General features: G+C 42.7%; 1 protein-coding gene across 7 annotated transcripts in view; it reads right to left on the bottom strand.

Moving 5' to 3' along the window:
* ELMO1 (engulfment and cell motility 1) overlaps nt 1-20,322 on the bottom strand; it is a 514,971-nt gene that overhangs the window by 386,956 nt on the left and 107,693 nt on the right. For all 7 annotated transcript variants that reach the window (XM_032401761.1, XM_032401766.1, XM_032401767.1 and 4 more), the window contains 2 exons: nt 6,959-6,999; nt 5,935-6,007 (listed from right to left, as the gene is read on the bottom strand). In XM_032401761.1, coding sequence (XP_032257652.1) covers nt 5,935-6,007; nt 6,959-6,999 — 114 coding nt within the window. The remainder of the gene's footprint in view (nt 1-5,934; nt 6,008-6,958; nt 7,000-20,322) is intronic.

Genomic DNA, 20,322 nt, shown 5'->3' with positions numbered 1-20,322 from the left:
GGACACAATCCCTATCTGCCCAGGTTCTGGGAGGCTCAAGGCCTCTGAGAACCGAGAGCATCTGGGAAGTGAGAATGGAATAAAAAAGGGTGTCCCTCAAATGACCTCATTTCGTTCCCAAAGGTTGCTGGGGCCAGCTTTGCTGAGAGAGCCTGAATGAGGCATATTCATCTCTCTTACTACACAGTAAGAATTCATCTAAATAAGATCTTGCCAAGGTATATCAGGATACTTTATACATTCTGCAACAGGTGGTAATAGGGATTAACTGTAGAGTATACGTCTACTAATATGGGCCTTCACCATGCCCCATGCTATCTGCATTCTTAGGGTTAAGGATGACCAGGCAACTTTCCTAAAAAGAACAGTATTAGTGCAATAATACTACCTTAGACAATTATACACTCCATACCAAAGGCAAATGAAAATGTACGGTTGACCAGTGACAGCATGGGAGTCAGGGACACTGACCCCAAACTCAATAAAAAATTCATGTATTATTTTTGACTCCCCCAAAACTGAGCTATTAATAGCCTACTGTTGACTGGAAGTCTTACCAATACCATAAATAGCCAATGAACACATATTTTGTATGTTATATGTATTATACACTGTGTTCTTACAATGAAGCTGGAGAAAAGAATATGTTATTAAGAAAATGATAAGGAAGAGATAATACATTTATAGTAACTGTACTGTATTTATATTAAAAAAAAATCTATGTATAAGTGGACCCATGTAGGCCAAACCCCTGTTGTTCAAGTGTCAACTGTACTTTGCTAATCCCTCGTGACTGGAAGACTACCTGTTACAACTTCCTCCAAGTTATCCTCTTAGGGAATAAAGAAGCCACAGACTGAAGCTGTGATCACACACAGGCTGTAGCTTCCTGTATTTATTTTCTTGAGCTGGTTACCATCAGGATCACCGGCCTGGGGTCAGTAGAGAAAAGGCATCATAAACAAATCAGGGCCCAGGCAGTGGGGACCGGGGGTTTCCAGGAGGTGACCTAGAAAGCTTTGCAGAAAGACCCACCTGGGTCCAAGCCTCAGCTTGACCACTGCCCACGTGCGTGACCTCAACAACCTATTGCTTGGTCTCACCTCCCTCACTGTAAAATGGACACAATAACACATGCATCACCAGACGGAAAGGAGATAATGAGCTGAAATGTTTAGCCTTGCTCTATATAAAACTCTTTTGGGGAAGACAAATTCCACTGGAATACTTAAAGTAAACATACAATTCACAGAAATAAACAAGTGGGATACATCAAACTAAAGAGCCTTCTTCATAGTAAAGGAAACCATCAACAAAATGAAAAGGCAACTCATGGAATGGGAGAAAACAATTGCAAATCATATATCTGATAAGGGGTTAATATTCAAAATATACAAAGAACTCACACAACTCAATGGCAAAAAACCCAAACAATCCTCTTAAAAAAATGGGCAGAGAAACTGAATGGACATTTTTCCAAAGACATACAGATGGCCAGCAAGTACATGAAAAGGTGCTCAACATCACTCATTTTCAGGAAAATGCAAATCAAAACTAAAATGATTCACACCTGTTAGAATGGCCATCATCAAATACATAAATAAGTGTTGGCCAGGATGTGGAGAAAAGGGAACCTTCATACACTGTTGGTGGGAATGTAAATTGGTGCAGCCAATAGGGAAAACAGTATGGAGGTTCCTCAAAATTTCAAAAATAAAACTACCATATGAACCAGCAGCCCCACTTTTGAATATTTACCCAAAGGAAATGAAAATAGGCTATCAAAGAGACACATGCACTCCATGTTCACTGCAGCATTATTTACAACAGCCATGGTATAGAAACACCTTAGTGTCTGTAGACAGATGAACGGGTAAAAAATATGCGGTGTATGTGTACAATGGAATATTATTCAACCATGAGAAAGAAGGAAATCTTGCCATTAGCAACAACACAGATGGACCTTGAAGGCATTATGCTAAGTGAGGTGAGTGGGACAGAGAAAGACAAATACTACATGGTATCACTTAAGTCAAACTCATAGAAACAGGGAGTAGAAGAGTGGTTGGGGCACCTGGGTGGCTCAGTCAGTTGAGCGTTTGACTCTTGGTTTCGGCTCAGGTCATGATCTCATGGGTCGTGACATGGAGCCCCGTGTCAGGCTCCATGCTCAGCGGGGAGTCTGCTTAAAGATCCTCACCCTCTGCCCCCCTTCCCCCCACTCACACTCTCTCTCTTTCTCTCTAAAAATAAATAAATAAATCCTGGAAAAAAAGAAAAGTGGTTGCCAGGAGCTGGAGTGGAGGGGGACGCAGATAGGGACAGGCTGGTAAAAGAACACAAACTTTCAGCTTACAAGATGAACAAGGTCTGGAGATCTAATGTAAAATATGATAACTATAGTTGATAATGCTATATTATGTAACTAAAATCTGCTGAAAGCTTTGCAGAAAGTAGAACTTAAATGTTCCCACCAAATAGATAAATAAATAGGTGAGGTAATAGATGTGTTAATTATATGGGGGGCACACTTTCATAGTGTATATTTATGGTCAAATCACCACGATGTACACTTAAATATCTTACAATCTTATTTGTCAATTATACCTCAATAAACTGAAAAAAGATACACAATTCACTTTTTATTTTTATTTTCCCTCTCTCTCTCTCTCTCTCTCTGGGACATCACCCTGAAATATAAAAGTTTCTGGGGCAGAATTTGAACTTGTGAGTAGCTGACTTAACTTTCTGTAAGGGATTTGCATGCAATGCTTTTGCTGAGAGCTGCCCAACAACATGACAATCTCTCCCACTGCACTGAAAAACCAAAGTTAATGACCCAATAAGCAAATGAAGACTATTTTGGAAAATATGCTGGATAACATGAGAAAAGTAGGGGAGGTGCCTTCCCAAGTCTCTTAGAAGAGAGTCCCAAGCACCCATCCATCAGTCACAAAATGTGTTAGCATGTCGAGCCTGGAGAATTTTTCTTCTTCTTTAAAATTACAGGTGATATTTTATCTCTGGTGGAGGGAGGGAGACCACCTCATAGGCAAGGGAAAATCAGCAACTAAGAAGAACATGCATAAGTTTCAAAAATTAGTCACCGGTTACCATGGTGATGCAAATATTACCTAACAACTCACTGGGCTGTAAGTTACCAAGATGATACTAAATACATTACTTCAAAATGGAAAATGGGCTCTATTTATAGGAGCACTTGCAAGGAACTAGGTGGACCTAACAGCAGACTGGAGGCAGCCCAGTTTGCTCCCAGGATGCGAGGTCCCTCTCCTGCCCCGTGCATATCAAGTCGAGTTCTGTGTCACATGCACACACAGCTGTGCCCAGGAACAGCTGCAGAGGGAAGAGTGATGACATTTTATTTACAAACAAAGGGCAATGAGTGGGAAGATGAGTCTTCTCACTCCCTTAACTCTTAATAGAAGAATAATCTCTGCTACCGCCCACCGAAGATGGCCAGACTGGGTGACAGACTTAGGTGGCGGTCCCTTTCAAACTCAACGTTAACAGTTTCCTCAGGCAATGCAAGATTTTCTAAAAAAATGACTGAGATGCCTGATAAAATAACAATTTTCCCACTGTTCTGCAGAGTTTTAATTTTATGAGTATACATTAATTTTAATTAGAACAGAAGCATCAATATTATTTGAATTTTTAAATTAGCCTAAGAACTGGCGGCACACAAACACACTTCTAAGTCAAACTTAGAGCATAACTTCTGTTCACAATGCACACTGTCTGGTACACAGCATACCGGTACCAAAAAGCAGCCCCAGACCTGTATTTCTCCAAGTGGTCCCGGGCTTTCCACATTGGAATTCCAGGGAGGCTCTAAAACAATGCAAAGTCCTAGGCCATTCCCAAGGCCAGCTCCATCGGAGTCTCTGGGGGTGGGATCTGAAAACGTACGTTTCTGAAAGGTTCTCCCTTCAGTCTCGTCGTAGTAATCTCCAGTAAACTGAGGTCCCCTGATAATGAAGACAGAAGACAGGACAACCCCCGGGGACACAAGCCAATACAGGTGAATCAAAGGCAGGGATACTTGTGATTCCATGACTTTTGGCTGTGGTTTTACCACAACCCAGGGGAAAAATCCAGCACAATATACATGTATTGTGTATATGTGTGTACAATACAAGGATTTACAAACAACACAGGTGATGTGCTGTGACCTATCCTATTATATTCTCATTTTTAATGCTATTGCAGCCAACAAAATTGATATCACCACCCACTAATTGGTGATATTTGAAAAACCCTATATAACTTCTATTCTATCCAAGCTTTTCCGATACATCCCCAAAAGTTGCAATATTTGAGTTATCTCTAAAAGGCGAACCAAGTTGAAACAAGGCAGAATTCTGCTGAAAGATAGCCACAGCAATACATTTAACTGCGAACATTTAACTTATTTATTTATATCCTCTTTATGTCACAAAGAATAGCATGCAGAGCATATAAATGCAGTATAGAATAAATGGAAAATATTGAGAAAATGAAGCTAAGGGAAAATAAAGACAGGAAACTAAGTGTTTGTGGAATGAATCAAAGAACAAGCAAAATTAAATACAACACAGGCCAGGAAATCTAGTCTACTTGTTTACTCTCAACTTTCTGTCAGTTAGTATGAAGAGGAAAACCTGATCAGTTATGAAAATTCCAGGGTCCATCTGGGAAGAACAAAGTCATTTCTAAGAAGCGTTTCCAGGCCTCTGACTATACTCCCTCTGGGCTGGACTGAGTAACACCCCTTCACACACACACACACACACACACACACACACACACACACACTCTGGGGAGAGCAAGCCCTCACAGAGCAACAGAACCCTTGTTACTGCCTCACCTTGCACCACCACTTGATTCACGGGTAAACTCACAGTCACTCTAGGGACTGCTTACTGGGAGGAACAAAGCCTGGAGCCTGAGGTCACCCAGTGCCCCCTCCTCCAGGAGCACTTTGTATTCACTTCTGTCCCAGCGCTGACCACCTTGTTGTAATGAAAACTGTTCACAGGGCTGACCCTTCCCTCCCCACCAAGCCCACAAGGTTATGAAGTTCCACAAGGACAATATTGGCTCTATGTATTTCAGTGAATTCTCCATAAAACTGAGCTAAATGCTAAGCTCTTCTAGAAATTCCCAAAAGGCAAAGTGACAGAAGCACCAAGTCTGGACTTCCTTTTTTGATTCTATCATTTACTAACCCTGAGATATTGACCAAGCCATCGGACATCTATGATTCAGTTTCTTATCTGTTAACCAAAGCCAGTAATTTGTATAACACAGGCTAGTCTTGAGGAAGAAATCCACAAATGGGCCTGGCCCATATTAGCCTTCCCTTCTCCTATCAATTTCTCCCTAAGATATTGCTTTTACTTGCTGTGAGAACCACTGCAGTCTTCACCACTCCCTTCCTCCCTCCAAGCTTCCTAAAGAATAAAAAAAAAAAAAAAATCACCCAAGAAGAAAGCAAGTCCCCAGGAGCCACAGAACACTCCGTGTCTACACAATGCCACCTTTGGAAGGTTTCTTGTCACTGTTTCAACTACTTTAAACAGGACTTAGAGATCGTTCTTCAAAAAAAAAGAAGTCTGAGAAAGAAGTCATTAAACATCAAATGAATGCTTTAACCAAGGAATAAGAAAGAAAAATAATTAGTGAATTCACTGTCAGGAGGCAAGGGTAGTTGCTAAAACGGGCTGCAGAAACGTGTCTGGTCTTCACTCTGCCATGGGCGGAATATTGCCTTAATACTAAAGTAGCGGTTGTTTGCGAGGTACACTCTATTTTCATGGACCGTAGAGACTTAAAATTTAGACCACCGTGTCTCGTCTAGTCCTGAACGGAGGAAATATCAGTCATGTTTTCATTTTTTTCAGATACGAGTGTCCCAGATGGTTGACCTACCTTTTCGGTGATATAGAAGTTTGAGCTATCAGCATGCTGCAGTGCAAAGTACTCATGGTTGGCAAGGGACCACCTTAAAAACACAAGCAAAACTGATCAGAAAAACAAATGATGGTCATTTTCATTTCTACAGCATGACACAGTTAGATGAATGAAGCACCCGGTACTTGGAAGTGGGCCCACACCCAACATACCCCACAATGCAGCTCCTAAAACAAAAGGACACTAGCCTGACCAACCATTTCCTATGTGGATCATCTTGGTCTTCTTGGTCTTATTCCACGCCTAGTGCCTGGAATATTTCGTCTTCATGGCTTTGAGCAGGGGTATTTAAATACGAAGTTATATTCCTCCCCATTTTGAAGGAGTGGAGCAGAAAGTAGGAAACAAAAGAAATGGATGCAATTTAAATTTTTGATAATTGTTTCATTCCCATTGCCTCTGTGTTCTACAATCCCCCAATCAGTGTGCTTGCTGCAGATGGAAACATTCCCATTAAGTACCCCAGGTCTTAAATAAATTCCAAGTAAGACTCGCTTCATAACCTCATGCAACTTCTCTAAGTGCTTCTCCTTTGGATTGTTAGGACAGCCAAGGACAAGGAGGGAAGCTCTAACACTGGGAAGTTCCCGTGGCTGCCAAATTACACACGGGCTTGTCTTTTAAATTCTTTTATCTTCTATGGGAACCTAAATGGTCCTTTCAATTTATATCAGATGGAGTGTGTATTTAACCTCAGGAACTTCAGACTGCTCCCTGCTGAGTAGGGTGAATGAACCACAACTTTTCAAAATAAATAAAAGCGATCCCAGTGTGCATAAGCCAGCCATTTCACACTTTCTGCTCTTTGAGGAATAACAGTAATTTTTTGGTATAAGAGGGCATGTAAATCTTACACAGTAATTCGTGATGGGCAGGTCAAGGAGTGGCTGAGGAATAAAATTTTATAACTGCTCAGGAATATTTTATTAGCTTCTCAATTTGTGGACTGAAGCAACTCAGATGAATCCTAAGTCATACTTACCCATCACAGACTTCCTTTATTATTGCAGACAGCGGTTTTTTCTGCAAAATAGCAAAAAAGGGAAACGCTGTTAGTTTCATTTCATCATTTTAAATAAAAAGAAGAAGAAAAAGAAGCCTAATAAAAAGATATCTATGTAAGGAGAATTTACATTTGCTATTCTTGGTTGTTGTCAATAAGTGGGTTATTTGTCTCCAAACATAATCTACTGCCATCCCCACCTAATATATTAATGATTTATTGCCCTTGTGGTCCTCTTTTTGATTCTTAATGTTACTAGTTGAACAAAATGTGCATCATATTTAACTTAGCTGCGTTAAAATCGAGATGAAAACATAGCGGCAATGAAAGCCCCAAGGTCAAATGATAACCGGAATTCCTCGGGATTAGTACAGCAGCCGGCAACCCGCAGTTTGGCTTTATGCAAACAAGCTTGGATTCACGGTATTTTTACGAGACCGTGTGGCAAAGGCAATATGAGGCATTGCGAAATTGTTCCTGCAAAGTGCATAGAATTCTCCTCCTCACCGTGGCCCTGACCAATGCCAATCAGACAGCAGCTTGAGCTGGACACACTTGAGTAATGAGACCATGACACCATGCGCCACGGTGTCAACTGGCCGGCTGACTACAGCTGTGCTCTGGGCCGAAGAGCCACAGCTGTGCTCCGCCTGCCTCCCGAGAGAAGGAATGCAGCAGAGAGACACACACACAGCTCAGCCAGGCATGTTGAAAGTTCTCTACTTTGGACGCAAACAGACGCGGTCTGTCCCCTGGGGTGGGCGGCAGTGTGTCAACCGAAAGAACCAATCACAGACAAGAAACAAAGGGGGAAGAAAAATCAAAGAAATACAACACATGATCTTGGATTTTCAGATACAAACATACAAAAAGCTGTCTACATGTACACATGTTCTGCTTCTGTCCCTCTGAAGGGCAATGTGGTACGGGGAGGGGAATTCTGAATCAAGCAGAACCGCTTCAAATCCTACCTCTGTTCACCTGTCTGCCATATAACCTACAATTTCCTGAAATTTGCTGAACCTCAACCAATTTATCTGTAAAATAGGCATAGGACCTATCCACTCCTCAGGGCTGCTATAAGAATTAAATTAAACGAGAATTAATACAAAGAGCAAAAAATTTCAAAAAAGGGTTAGGGTTCTGGCTTCTCACCCTCTTGTATCACAGAATAGATTCCATTTTCTCCTTACAACCTTGCCTTTGGACACGATGCTACTACCCTGTTGGTGAATTCTGAACACTGTTCACAGTCCTTTCTACGGGCCTCCAGCCCCAGCTAAAAGCTGGGTCCACAGTATTCTCCCGATGAACTCCCACCCACCAGAGGTCTGGCCTCTATGAGTGAGTCTACCCCATGTGTTCAAAAGAATGCCTGACTAAACTAAAAACCCAGTGGGAAGAAGGGGCACCTAGAATCACTGAGGAGTGGAAAGGTGCTGGGGGTATCCCGACATCCTGAGCTGGTCTCCTTTAGAATAAGATGAGAAATGGTGATTGGGTTTTACAATGAACCTACATGTTACATAAGCCAAGGGCTTCGCAAGAACTTCTCCACTGTTTATGGCTTCAGCGGTGAGTTAAGGAGAAAAGGTGTTCTCAAAACCAAATGACAAAGGAATTTTAGGAACAAACTTCTGCCTAGAAGAAGACTCTGCGCTTCCAACTGCCAGACCCTTCTCCAGGCTAATCGTATTTCACGAAGACCTGCCAGTCCTAGCCCCCTCCTCTTACGTTTTGCCCCTTCAAAACTGAAATCTAAATCACAGGGCTGGATGTCAGCCTTCAGTTATACTGCAATAACAGATCAGGCCAAGAAAGCATTGCCGCTGACGTAGGAGAAGGCACCTAAAACAACAGCTCCCAGAATTAGACTCCCTCATTGAGGCAGAGTTTTCATTCAGGTCTGATTCATAGATTCGGAACCAAATCTGAAAAGACAGCCATCTATGGGGTACTTTCATGCTTAGAATGTTCTTCAGTTGGGGGGCGCCTGGGTGGCTCAGTCGTTAAGTGTCTGCCTTCGGCTCAGGTCACGATCCCAGGGTCCTGGGATCAAGCCCCGCATCGGGCTCCCTGCTCAGCGGGAAGCCTGCTTCTCCCTCTCCCACTCCCCCTGCTTGTGTTCCCTCTCTCTGTGTGTCTCTCTCTGTCAAATAAATAAAATAAAATCTTAAAAAAAAAAAATATTCTTCAGCTGGATATATGAAAGGAGTACAGACCACGGGGGAGCTCAAGAGATTTAACGAAGATTACAGAAAAGCTCTAAACTACCGATGTAAAAAGGAATCACATTTAACTGAACATAATGCACCCATCATGCAGCCTTCACCGCTTAAAATGAATGTTATGTGAGGATGGGGGCTGGCTCCACGACCCGCGTCCCACACTGCCCCCTCCACTCTTCTTGCTATGCCAACGAAGCATTAGCCCTCACCACCCAAAGCTAGTTCCAACGGCCTTTCAGTTCTCGGCTCCCCCCATTGCGCCCACCTTATTTAACACTATTACTACTACCTTCTTTTTGAGACCCTCTTTACAGAGCTCCTATGATATTTCCTTCAGTTTCTACTGTTTTAACCTATCAACCTTCAATAAAATCCAAGAGAGCCTTCATTGTTTCTCTTTTGCCTCTAACTACCTAACTCCAAATTTCTGTTCTTGTCTCTTCCGCTTTTACCTAATCGGTCAGTTCCTCATTCACTTCAACTGCCCTGAGTGTATATATAGTTCTGGCCCCAAGTACTCGCTTGCAAATCTCTGATAGCTTGCTAGATATAGCATTTAACTCTCCTGCAGGCATCTTATTGAAGACACAAACAAAAACCATCATTCTCACCCATCAATCTGCCCCAACAACAGCCTGGTACCAAAGGTCCCCCACCCCCACCATGACGTCTTGCTCTCGGGGCACCACTCCTGCTCGGGAGCATCATTAGCCTTCATTCCTTCACTCTCCAGGTCAGCTTGGTTACAAGTCCCTGTAGCATTTTCACATCATGACTTCTCACCTCCTAACTACTCTTCTAAAATACAGACATTCCTCATCCCAACTCCTGTTATCAGACAAACCTTCCCCCAATCCCGTCACCTCTAACTCTGCCTCCTGAGTCCCAGTGCCATTCCAGAGTGCTAACCACTTCTCACAAATTTGCAGTCAAATGCTTCACCAGCACATCAAAGTCTCATTCCTATCTTCCATGACTTCCGACACTCGACTTGCCTACTTTGGGCGCTTTTTTTTTCACATACATTTCTACAGAATTTTTCCTTGCCTTCCCCTTTTCTTTACCCTGTTTTGTGATACACAACTTTACACTGAGTCTCATTGTTATTTCCTCCACCACCTCTCTCCCCCTTATCCTTTCCAGACCTTACTATCACCTTTATTAAGAGTTCTCAGGACCCCAATCACCAGATCCTCACAAATAAGTCTCCACATCCCCGGTTTTTTTCTCTCCAACCCCTACAAGGACCATAATCAGACAAAATCAGACTTTCCCTATAAACTTTGCTCAGGTCACTCTTCACTCCAATTTCCTCTACAGATCCCCAGTGACCATCACCTACATGGTATAAATCCTTTAATTAACTTGTCATCCAAGGCCTTCCACGATCTGGGCTCAAGCAGTCAAACTTTCTACTAATGCTGTACATGTTGCCCATGCTTCTGGATTCTGATTCACCAAAAAAAATTCCCACTTCCATACTTTCACCTTACACCATTTGTTGAAATGCCCTTCTCCTTTCTGTTTCAGCTCTAACAATGAACTCTTACTACCACTAATATCCCTGTCAAAGCCACCTCCTTCAAGCAGATGTCCATGATCTCCCCAAACACACAGAGATCACTCTCTCTATGTACTTAACACATTAAATAAATCACTCCTAAAAACTTTGTGTCTGTCTTATCTTCTTGTCCCTTGAGAACAAGACGTCTTAATTCATCTATGTTAATATCCAGCCTTCAGTACTAGTTACCACAGTATAAAGGGGCTAATAGAATCTAAAAGGAGACTCAGTACATTTCTATTCAACGGAAAATCCACACATTCACTTTCTGTTAAAAAAAAAAAAAAAAAAAAAACAACAAGAAAGTGTTGAATATAAAGCAAACCATTCTGAAGACTAGCCTGGATTTATTAGCACACATCCCCCTTCCTACCATGTAAACTACCCTGGGTGGCTCTAAGCAGCTGCTGATTGTAAGTGGTGAGGCACGTGAAGGCTGTCACTACTCCCCACACAGACAATTCTAGAAGGAGTTACGTGATTCATGCCTCGGAAGAGCACTGAGCAAGCTAGCTGATGACGAGTGTAACTCAACCGGTGATAAAACAGATACCAGTCAAATGACTGTCACCACCCCTTAACAAGGTCATGCAGGTGAGCAGCATGACCATAAACAGAACTGAACAAGATACCTCAAGCCGAACACGCTAGTCTGGTGTCACTGCTTTTCTCACTTCCTATATACAGCCCTCAGTCTGACACGAGCTCTTTGCCTGACTTAACTTCCAAACCAAACACCGGCTCTGCCCATGTTTTAGTTAACATTTGCTCAGGCGACAGAAGAGGTTTCTGCCTATCTGCCCAGATGGCGAAGACTTGAGAGTGGGGTGACATCTTTGATAGCTTTCAGTAGACCTGATGAACAATTCATCTTTCACCTCATTGAGAGAAAAGGCTCAAGAGAAAAGAAAATGTGGTCTAAAAGGCTAAAAACTGATTCTTCTCTCCGTGATTTCAAAAAGCCTAAAGGAACTAGAAATAAAATTCTACACTCTGAATATACCTGGTTTTAGAATATTGAGACAAAATTATTTTAACTACCTGAGTATGCTTTCATAACTTAAAAAAAATCATAACTGGGGCACCCGGCTGACTCCGTCGGTAGAACGTGTGACTCTTAATCTCAGGGTCAGGAGTTTGAGCCCCACGTTGGGTGTGGAGCCTACTTAAAATTAAAAAAAAAAAAAAAAGTAACTAAATTCCTTAAGCTTTTTGTTTTGAAGGTCAAAACTATCTTCTTGGACTCAGCACTGAGCTGAGATGGGAAACACAGGAATGTTTTTAAAGATAACCTGGAGGGTCACACAGTTATCAGATTTCAACATGCCCGGGATCGGGGATGGCCTCAGACCTCCACGCTCTTTTCCTCCTTCCCCTTTGCAATGGTGAGGTCATCTTGCAGCATTCGAAAGTCTTCCTTCACTTTATGTTATTCTGTGAAAATCTTAATGTTGGCAGAAATATTTTTATTTGTCAAAGTATGCATTTCCATATGAATCTGATTGGCAAAGTACGATGTGCCAACGGTTATATTCAAGGAGTAGCTTTTTTTGTTTTTTAAGATTTATTCCTCCCTTTTCATTTTAACTCTTATTCTCCAAAAGAATTCCGTTATTTAACTTAATTTGCCCAAGACAGTAAGTCCAGAAAGCAAATTTCCCATACAAAAAGATTTGTTTATCTACTTTTCATAAAATCAGGTAGATTTTTGAGAACGGCCAAATTCCCTAGCAATTCATTTTTTTTTTTTTAAGATTTTATTTATTTATTTGACAGAGAGAGACACAGCTAGAGAGGGAACACAAGCAGGGGGAGTGGGAGAGGGAGAAGCAGGCTCCCGCCGAGCAGGGAGCCCGATGCAGGGCTCGATCCCAGCACCCTGGGATCCTGACCTGAGCCGAAGGCAGACGCTTAAAGACTGAGCCACCCAGGCGCCCCCTAGCAATTCATTAATCTATGTCTCTGGCAACACTCTCTTCTCTCTGGTCCTTAAAGTGGGTGTTGGTCCTTTGCTTTCCTTTTTATTATCTCTCCCTTGCCTTTAATGAAATGCCAGTATCATAAATTCCGGAATCCATGCCTCTCACTCTGACCCCGCTTCTAAGGTCTACTCCAGCATTTCCAATAACCCTCGTGTGGATCCACATGGATCCCGTCATCCCTTCAGGCTTAACACTTCATCTTCTTCCTTACTAAACCAGATCTTCCTCTTGGCTCCCTTTTATCTCTTAAAAAAGTTATTCTCCCACCCAAACCACATGGTTCAAGACATCAGAGAACCCCAGGAAGAAACATCCTTGGGAATTCCTGCTTATTTATTTCAGAGGGGGTGGAGTCCAGCCTGCCTTGAGACAGCACCATGGTTCTGTGCATCCACGTCCCCTCCCTGACATGCCTCTGATGAGCACAGTTCCTATTTAACCACCTGTTCCTATCCTTTGGCCGAGGCACCTGGCCTGGAGACTTACGCAGCGCAAACGCTCACCTCGGGGCTCTGAAGTCCGTTGGTGCCCACACGGCCGTCTTGACGCCAGCCCATGGAGGCTGGCAGCACCCCCAGCCGATGGGACCCACGTGACCACATGCCTGTGAGCCCCTGTAGATTGTGGGCTGCAATTCTTTTTTTTTTTTTTTTTTTAAAGATTTTATTTATTTGACAGAGAGAGACACAGTGAGAGATGGAATATAAGCAGGAGGGGTGGGAGAGGGAGAAGCAGGCCTCCCGCCAAGCAGGGAGCCCGATGTGGGACTCGATCCCAGGACTCTGAGATCATGACCTGAGCCGAAGGCAGACGCTTAACGACTGAGCCACCCAGGCGCCCTGTGGGCTGCAATTCTTGCCTCTACATTCACTTCTCAGGCACACACTTGTCCTAAAATGGACATCCCGCAGCAAAGAAAGCCTGGCTTTACTGAAAGCGCATTCACTTCAAATGTTTTTAATGACCCAAGGGAGGGGGGAAGTGCTTTTGTGATGACATTAAGTTGAGAGACACCAGAAAAGTATTTAAAATGCTGAAGTTTTATCTACTCCCCACTTTTGGAGATCTTCCCTCAACTCAGAGCTCCCGAACAACTTTAGAAAAGGACTTCCTGGGCTTGAACCCCCAACTTCTGCAGCTCTGGGTTTTGTAACCTGAGACTTACGACTGCCCTTGGTGTTTCCGTCTTCTTTTCTGAAAATAAAAACAGTCCCTCGCACACTGTAGTGTCACGTGTCTGACTTGAGACGGCATAAGTAAAACCTCTGAGACAGCACCCAGGACAGAGTGCGGCCCTGCACGTACCAATGAATAGGCTCTCTCAATTCTCGTATCCCGTTTGGACACTTTGCAGGTACTCTCTTAAAAAGTTGGTTACATACATACACGGATGAATACCCAATTCCTCTTTCTTCCTTGAGTGACTCCAGCCCCGTTGCTGCCTTTGGCTCTCATCTCCTCCTGTTCTTCCTTCCTCGGCTCATTTTCATTTCGTCTGCCCACTTGATTATACTTGCTTTGGAGGCAGAGACCACCTCCGAGACACCTCGGTCACCTCCCAGGCGAGTGGCTGCCAGACGCCCGCATGGCGTGCAATTAATGCATACTGTTTGATTAAGAACACATCTTTTTTTCAGACTTTTAGCTTCTTTCCCTTTCTTCTGGTCCCTTTCCGACTGCCACTGAAGTTCAGGCAGGAGCTAAAGATGGAATGTAGCAAGAGGAAAGCAGAAGCAATCCCGATCCCCGCCATGCATCGGCCCTTCCATATGGCCATCGCCTTACAGTCTTTTAATTGCAAAACTGTTTTCCACAAAGACTTAAAAGTTTTTTGTTCCTAGACTATTAAAAAGCCTTTCTCCAATGCTTTAAAAGAATGTGACAGATGCTTTATTCTGACACTTTGAGGCGATTCAGCACAGTGCTTGGGATTCTACTTTGCTTTATAAATGGAAATTCATTGAACATATTCTGCACAGCAGTTAGGAGTAACATTGGCCCAGAAAGAAAAGAAACCCAGCTTCCAAACGTCAGGACACCTCTGAGAAGGGAAACGCCTGTTAACTACAACTTAGTCTACGATATGACTTAGAGAAACTTTAATGTATGATGACCCGCCTAGTTCCTGGAGGTGCCTCCTGACATTGTGTCAATGACACCAGTCATCTTAGAACAGCTATATCTTCCCCCCAATGAGCCCTATAACTACTCTTTATGCTTTGGAGCCGTATACCTTTAGCGTGGAGGAATCTGATGCACTCTGAGGGGTGTGTGTGCTTCCTCTATTTTCCTAATAGCAGCCTAAATAATCTGAAGGAGAATGACAAAACCACACTTTCCTGGGGCAAATTCAGCTGGTTCTTGGAAAGCAAGTATTTTGACAACAGTTCCAATGTGAATCACTGACACAAGGTTGCAGGAATTGTCAGAAGTGACAAAAGGGCTCACAACGACATCTCCGAAGTAGTAAAACCCTGTGTATCACGTTAATTTTAAAAACTGAAAGAAGATAGGCTATGCCACCTTTTCCTTGAAAAATGAGGATTCATTTCAAAAATGGTTTCCTTATAATGACTTGTTTCAAGCTTCATGAAACTAATTAAATATTACATTTTAGCCATATAAAGTACAATCTTTGTGTCATAAAAATTACTGGACTGCGGAGGTGAGCAAAGACATAATAATTAGCGCTCTTATGTGTTAGTGGGTTAAAGACAAGTGACAAAACCTTTCTCTTTTAGGTATTCTGATATACTTCTCAGCAGACACTGTATTTCTCTTCAATTGTAAGGGAAACTGCAATTTTAGAAAGTGACAAAAATATAAAAAATGAACAATGCAAAAATGAAGCACTACTCATATCAATTATCTTCTGTGATTCTCCTTCCTAGTCCTTGACTATTTTATATTGTCCTAATATCAATGTTGGTAGAGATACAAGAAACAAATTTTTTCCCCAAATTTCAGTATCTCAGGCAGCAACAACAATTTCTCAATTCCTATATACCTCTCAACCTACCTAATATCAGTCCTCTCCAAGAAGTTTGCCCAGATGACTCCCCACTGGCTGGCATGACATGTTACTCCACCACACACTTGCAACCAAGTATTCTCTATGTGAAAATGAGGGATTCACACTGCAAACCAAGTCAGGTCTTATGGTCTGCCTACCTTCACTCATGTGAAATAGTCTACTTATTTGTGTCAAGTACATATGTGGAAGGTGGATAGTATTTATGTGCATGGTTTAAAATCTAAAAGGCAGGGGCACCTGGGTGGCTCAGTCAGTTAAGCATCTGCCTTCGGCTCAGGTCATGATCCCAGGGTCCTGGGATCGAGCCCCACATCGGGCTTCCTGCTCAGCAGGGAACGTGCTTCTCCCTTTCCCTCAGCTGCTCCCCCTGCTTGTGCTCTGTGTCTCTCTCTCTCTCTCTCTGTCAAATAAATAAATAAAACCTTTAAAAAAAAAATAGAATTATAGGAGCACCTGGGTGGCTCAGTCGTTAGGCGTCTGCCTTCAGTTCAGGTCATGATCCCAGGGTCCTGGGATTGAGCCCCACATCGGGCTCCCTGCTCAGCGGGAAGCCTGCTTCTCCCTCTGCCTCTGCCACTCCCCCTGCTTGTGTTCATTCTCATTTTCTCTCTCTAATAAATATAATCTTTAATAAATAAATAACATTTAAAAGGCAGACACAGGCTCAGTAAGATAAACAGAAATGACTGTCAACCCGAGCGGGTAGGGTATTATCAGACCAGGTGAGCACATACAAGAAAGCCAGATAAAGCTCTGAGGGCGAAGTAAGGTTCAGGCTCAATTTAAACATAGGATTATGAAGGTTTATCAACTACAAAGAAACAGATTGGATATAAGACAGCAGGCAAAAGCACACTGAGAGGAACTGGTGGCAAAGGGAGTTTTAAGAAGTGAGTTTACTTTTCATTTTTTCCCCTTTTACTTCTTGACTCTCTTCGCTATGTAGTGGGTTTCCTTCTTCGTGAGTGGATGCACTAATGCCAATTCGTCCTTCCTTTTTGAATGGTAATGGATATACTAAGACATCTGCCAGCAAGCTGTGCAAGGACATGGGCTTCCAATTCTCAAATATATGTCCCAGAAATGGGACAATGATAATCTAAGGCTGAACCATAGCCGTGAAGAGTTAATAAAACAGGCTCTTCTGGAACTGTCTGGAATATGCAAACAAGGGCCACAACCTCACACACTTTCTAAAACTCCCCTACCTTTGACATATCACCAACCCAGACTTCTATTATCTATCATCATTTGGCCAGCCTTTCTGATACTAATGATAATAATAGTAGCTACTTATTGAACGACTACCATATTTCCCCTACAAGATGTTATTACTAAGTCTATTTTACAAAATAGAAAACTGTATGAGGATCTTGAGATATTAGGTAGCTGCTCAAAACTGCAAAGCATATGGAACAAAGCCAGAATTTGAATCAGACCTATATAATTCCAGAAGCCTTGCTCTTTAACTCCAGCCCACATCTGGAGTCCTGGCCACTGTGAACAACAAGCCCAAGTGCCCAGAACTAACACCCAAGGGGAAGGGTGCTGGAATTATGGACATCCTGGCCCACAGTGAGTTCACGATAAATATGATTTAAGGAATGATGTTTTAGCATTGCCATGAGAATAGTAGATGACCCTGCATCAGGCATTATCCACATAAATTATGATGAAATCCTAAGTTAACACTGAACCTTTTTTTAAGATTTTTTATTTATTTATTTGAGAGAGAGAGAGAGAGAGAGGCATGAGCAGGGGGGAGGAGCAGAGGGAGAGAGAGAGGAGAGAGAGAAGCAGTTTCCCCGCTGAGCAGGGAACCCAATCAAGGGCTTCATCCCAGGACTCTGAGATCATGACCTGAGCCAAAGGCAGATGCTTAACTGACTGAGCCACCCAGGCACCCCAATACTAAGCCTTTTTTAAAAAAGATTTATTTATTTGAGAGAGAGAAAGAGCATGTGTGCACTCGTGTGCACATGGGGAAAGGGGCAGAGGGAGAGAATCTCAAGCAGACTCTCTGCTGAGCACAGAGCCTGGTGCAGGGCTCGATCTCACCACCCTTGAGATCACAACCTGAGCTGAAACCAAGAGTCGGATGCTCAACCCACTGAGACCCAACCCTGAGACTTTTCATATCCAGTAGAAGAATTCTTTGTGCTTAGGTCCCCTTCTCACCTTAGGCTCAAATCCACACCCTCATTCCTCACTTCACTGTAGTCCCCTTCTGTCTCAGGCCATTTTAACTTGAGTGTGTATCCTTCCATAACCTCAAACTCAAACCTTTCCCCAAAACTCTCTTTCCCAATTTTCAACTTTTACTCATCTTCTAGTTTACCAGAAAATAAGCTTGCAGTCATTACAGCTTCCCTGCCCTTCCTATTATTTGTCAGCCCTACCAAGTCAATCTCACGGTTGACTCTCTAAACCGTCTTCTTTATTCTGCCCAAGGGTACAGAGAAGCAATTAAAAATATATGCTCAGGGCACTTCTGGTTGAAGGTATAGTAAATGCAAAGGCATGGCTAAATGGATGTTCGTGTGGCATATGCACAAATGGGAGAAAGGGAACAAAGAAGAAAGCCAGAGGCAAAAGATGTCTAAGTCCTGAAAACAACCCTTGATGATTTGGACCCATCACAAATTTTTAAGCAGGAAAGTGACATAATCAAATGTGCATTTTCTAATGATAGTGATGGCCCTGGAGGGGCCAGTTAGGTGGACAAATTGGCCAGTGTACTGAAACCCAAAGAAAATCTGAAAGGAGGTATAGCCATATAGAAACCTGCCTTATTCTCCTGAACCCATCTGTAAGGTTCTGGACTGTGAGTCCACCTAAATATCTTTCCACTAGTGTTTTCTATTGTGAGAGCTGCCATCACCATTTGCCCAGCTAGTCCCACAAGAAATGTCGAAATCATCTTCAACGTTCCCCCTCTCCTTTACCCCTCTCCCGCATACAATCAATCATTAATTTCCTGTTAATTTAATCTTCTTATACACCTTGATGAGACCTATGTTTCACTTCTTTCTATCTCCCATCATTATCGTAAGCCATGGCATATCACTTCTTGCCCGGACTACTGCGAGGACTATCTAATTAATCTCTTATTTCATTTTATCTCTCATAAAACATAAAGACAGCAAACATATTTCTCCCCTCAGCCGAGATTTCAGTTTAATTGAGCAAAAATGAACTCTAGCATTCTGCTTTTCCTTCTGAAAATGAATTGCAGATTTTAGGCTGCTTTCTAGGTAGACTTCAGCAGAGAAATCTTCTAAAAGTACAAGTCATACCATGTCGATCCCCTGCTTATAAACCTTTCCTTTTCCTGTGGCTCTTGGACAAAGTACTAAGTCCATTCAGCTCCTCATAGTAGAGCCTCTACTCATCCAACCAGCCGAATCCAGAGCCCCTGTTGTCTCCCACTGTGGAATTTCTCTTCAATTCCAGAGAGGTAAAATATTAGCCAAGATCTCTTCACATATTGCCTCTCCACCATTCAATCCATTCTTCATTAGTTGGACTGCCAATTAGACATAGGCCGAAATCTCTTAATGTATCCTTTTAACACAACTTCGCATTCATATTTTTCATTGTTTCATCTTTTGGGCTAGGTTCTGGACGAATTCCTCATTTTCATCGTCCGAGTTATCAATTCTCTCTTTAGCTTAATCTACTGTAGGGTTACTTTGTCTATGCATTTTATTGTTTTTATGTATCTTTCATAGTTTTTTTTATATTTCACTTACTGTATATATATTTTCCATTTCCAAGATTTCTAATTGGTTCTTTCCCATATCCATATATTCCTCAATTTATATCTGCCTACTTTGTGCTCATAATCTCCTGCTTGTGTAGACATTGTCCTCTCTCTTTTAAAGTTCTGCCCTTTGGGGGATATCTGCCACACTTACGCTTAAGTCCTCCCTTGTTGCTCTCTCTGTTCCTCCACACTGCCCAGAGAGAACAGGGCCACCAAAGCAACAGCAACAGATGTGATGAAGAAGGACCAGAGGCGGGCCAGTTCTCAGAGGTAACTGATCGGACAGAAAAGCTGAGGGAGAGAGTAGAGCCTAGGAGGACATACGGCTTCAGCTTCAGCAAGCTGGATGTATATTCACATCTATCACTAGAAAGAGGAAAGCATGAAGATTCGGAAGCAAAACTACACAGGTTTTGGAGGAGAAGAAACAATAAGGACAGTTTTGAATATATCGAGTTTGTGGAGCAAGGGACATTTAGATGGGCAAGGCAAATGGGCTAACAGGTAGTTGATTATATGTGTCAGGAGGTCAAGAAAGAAGTGAGACAGAAATGACCAGCATCCTATGGTGATGAGGCTGATAAATCCAAACCGATCCCCACAAACTTGTCCCAGAGTAATGACACATCCACAGCCATTTTGGTTTTTTGGTTTTTTGGTTTGTTTGTTTTAGAGGGGGGAGGGGCAAATGGAGAGAGAGAGAACCTCAAGTAGGCTCCATGCCCAGCGCAGCCTGTGGTGGGACCGAGGTGGGGCTCGATCTGGTGAC

Source organism: Phoca vitulina, unplaced genomic scaffold (genome assembly GCF_004348235.1).
Source record: "Phoca vitulina isolate PV1807 unplaced genomic scaffold, GSC_HSeal_1.0 scaffold4, whole genome shotgun sequence".
NCBI lineage: Eukaryota > Metazoa > Chordata > Mammalia > Carnivora > Phocidae > Phoca > Phoca vitulina.
This window is presented reverse-complemented; position numbering and strand designations above follow the sequence as displayed.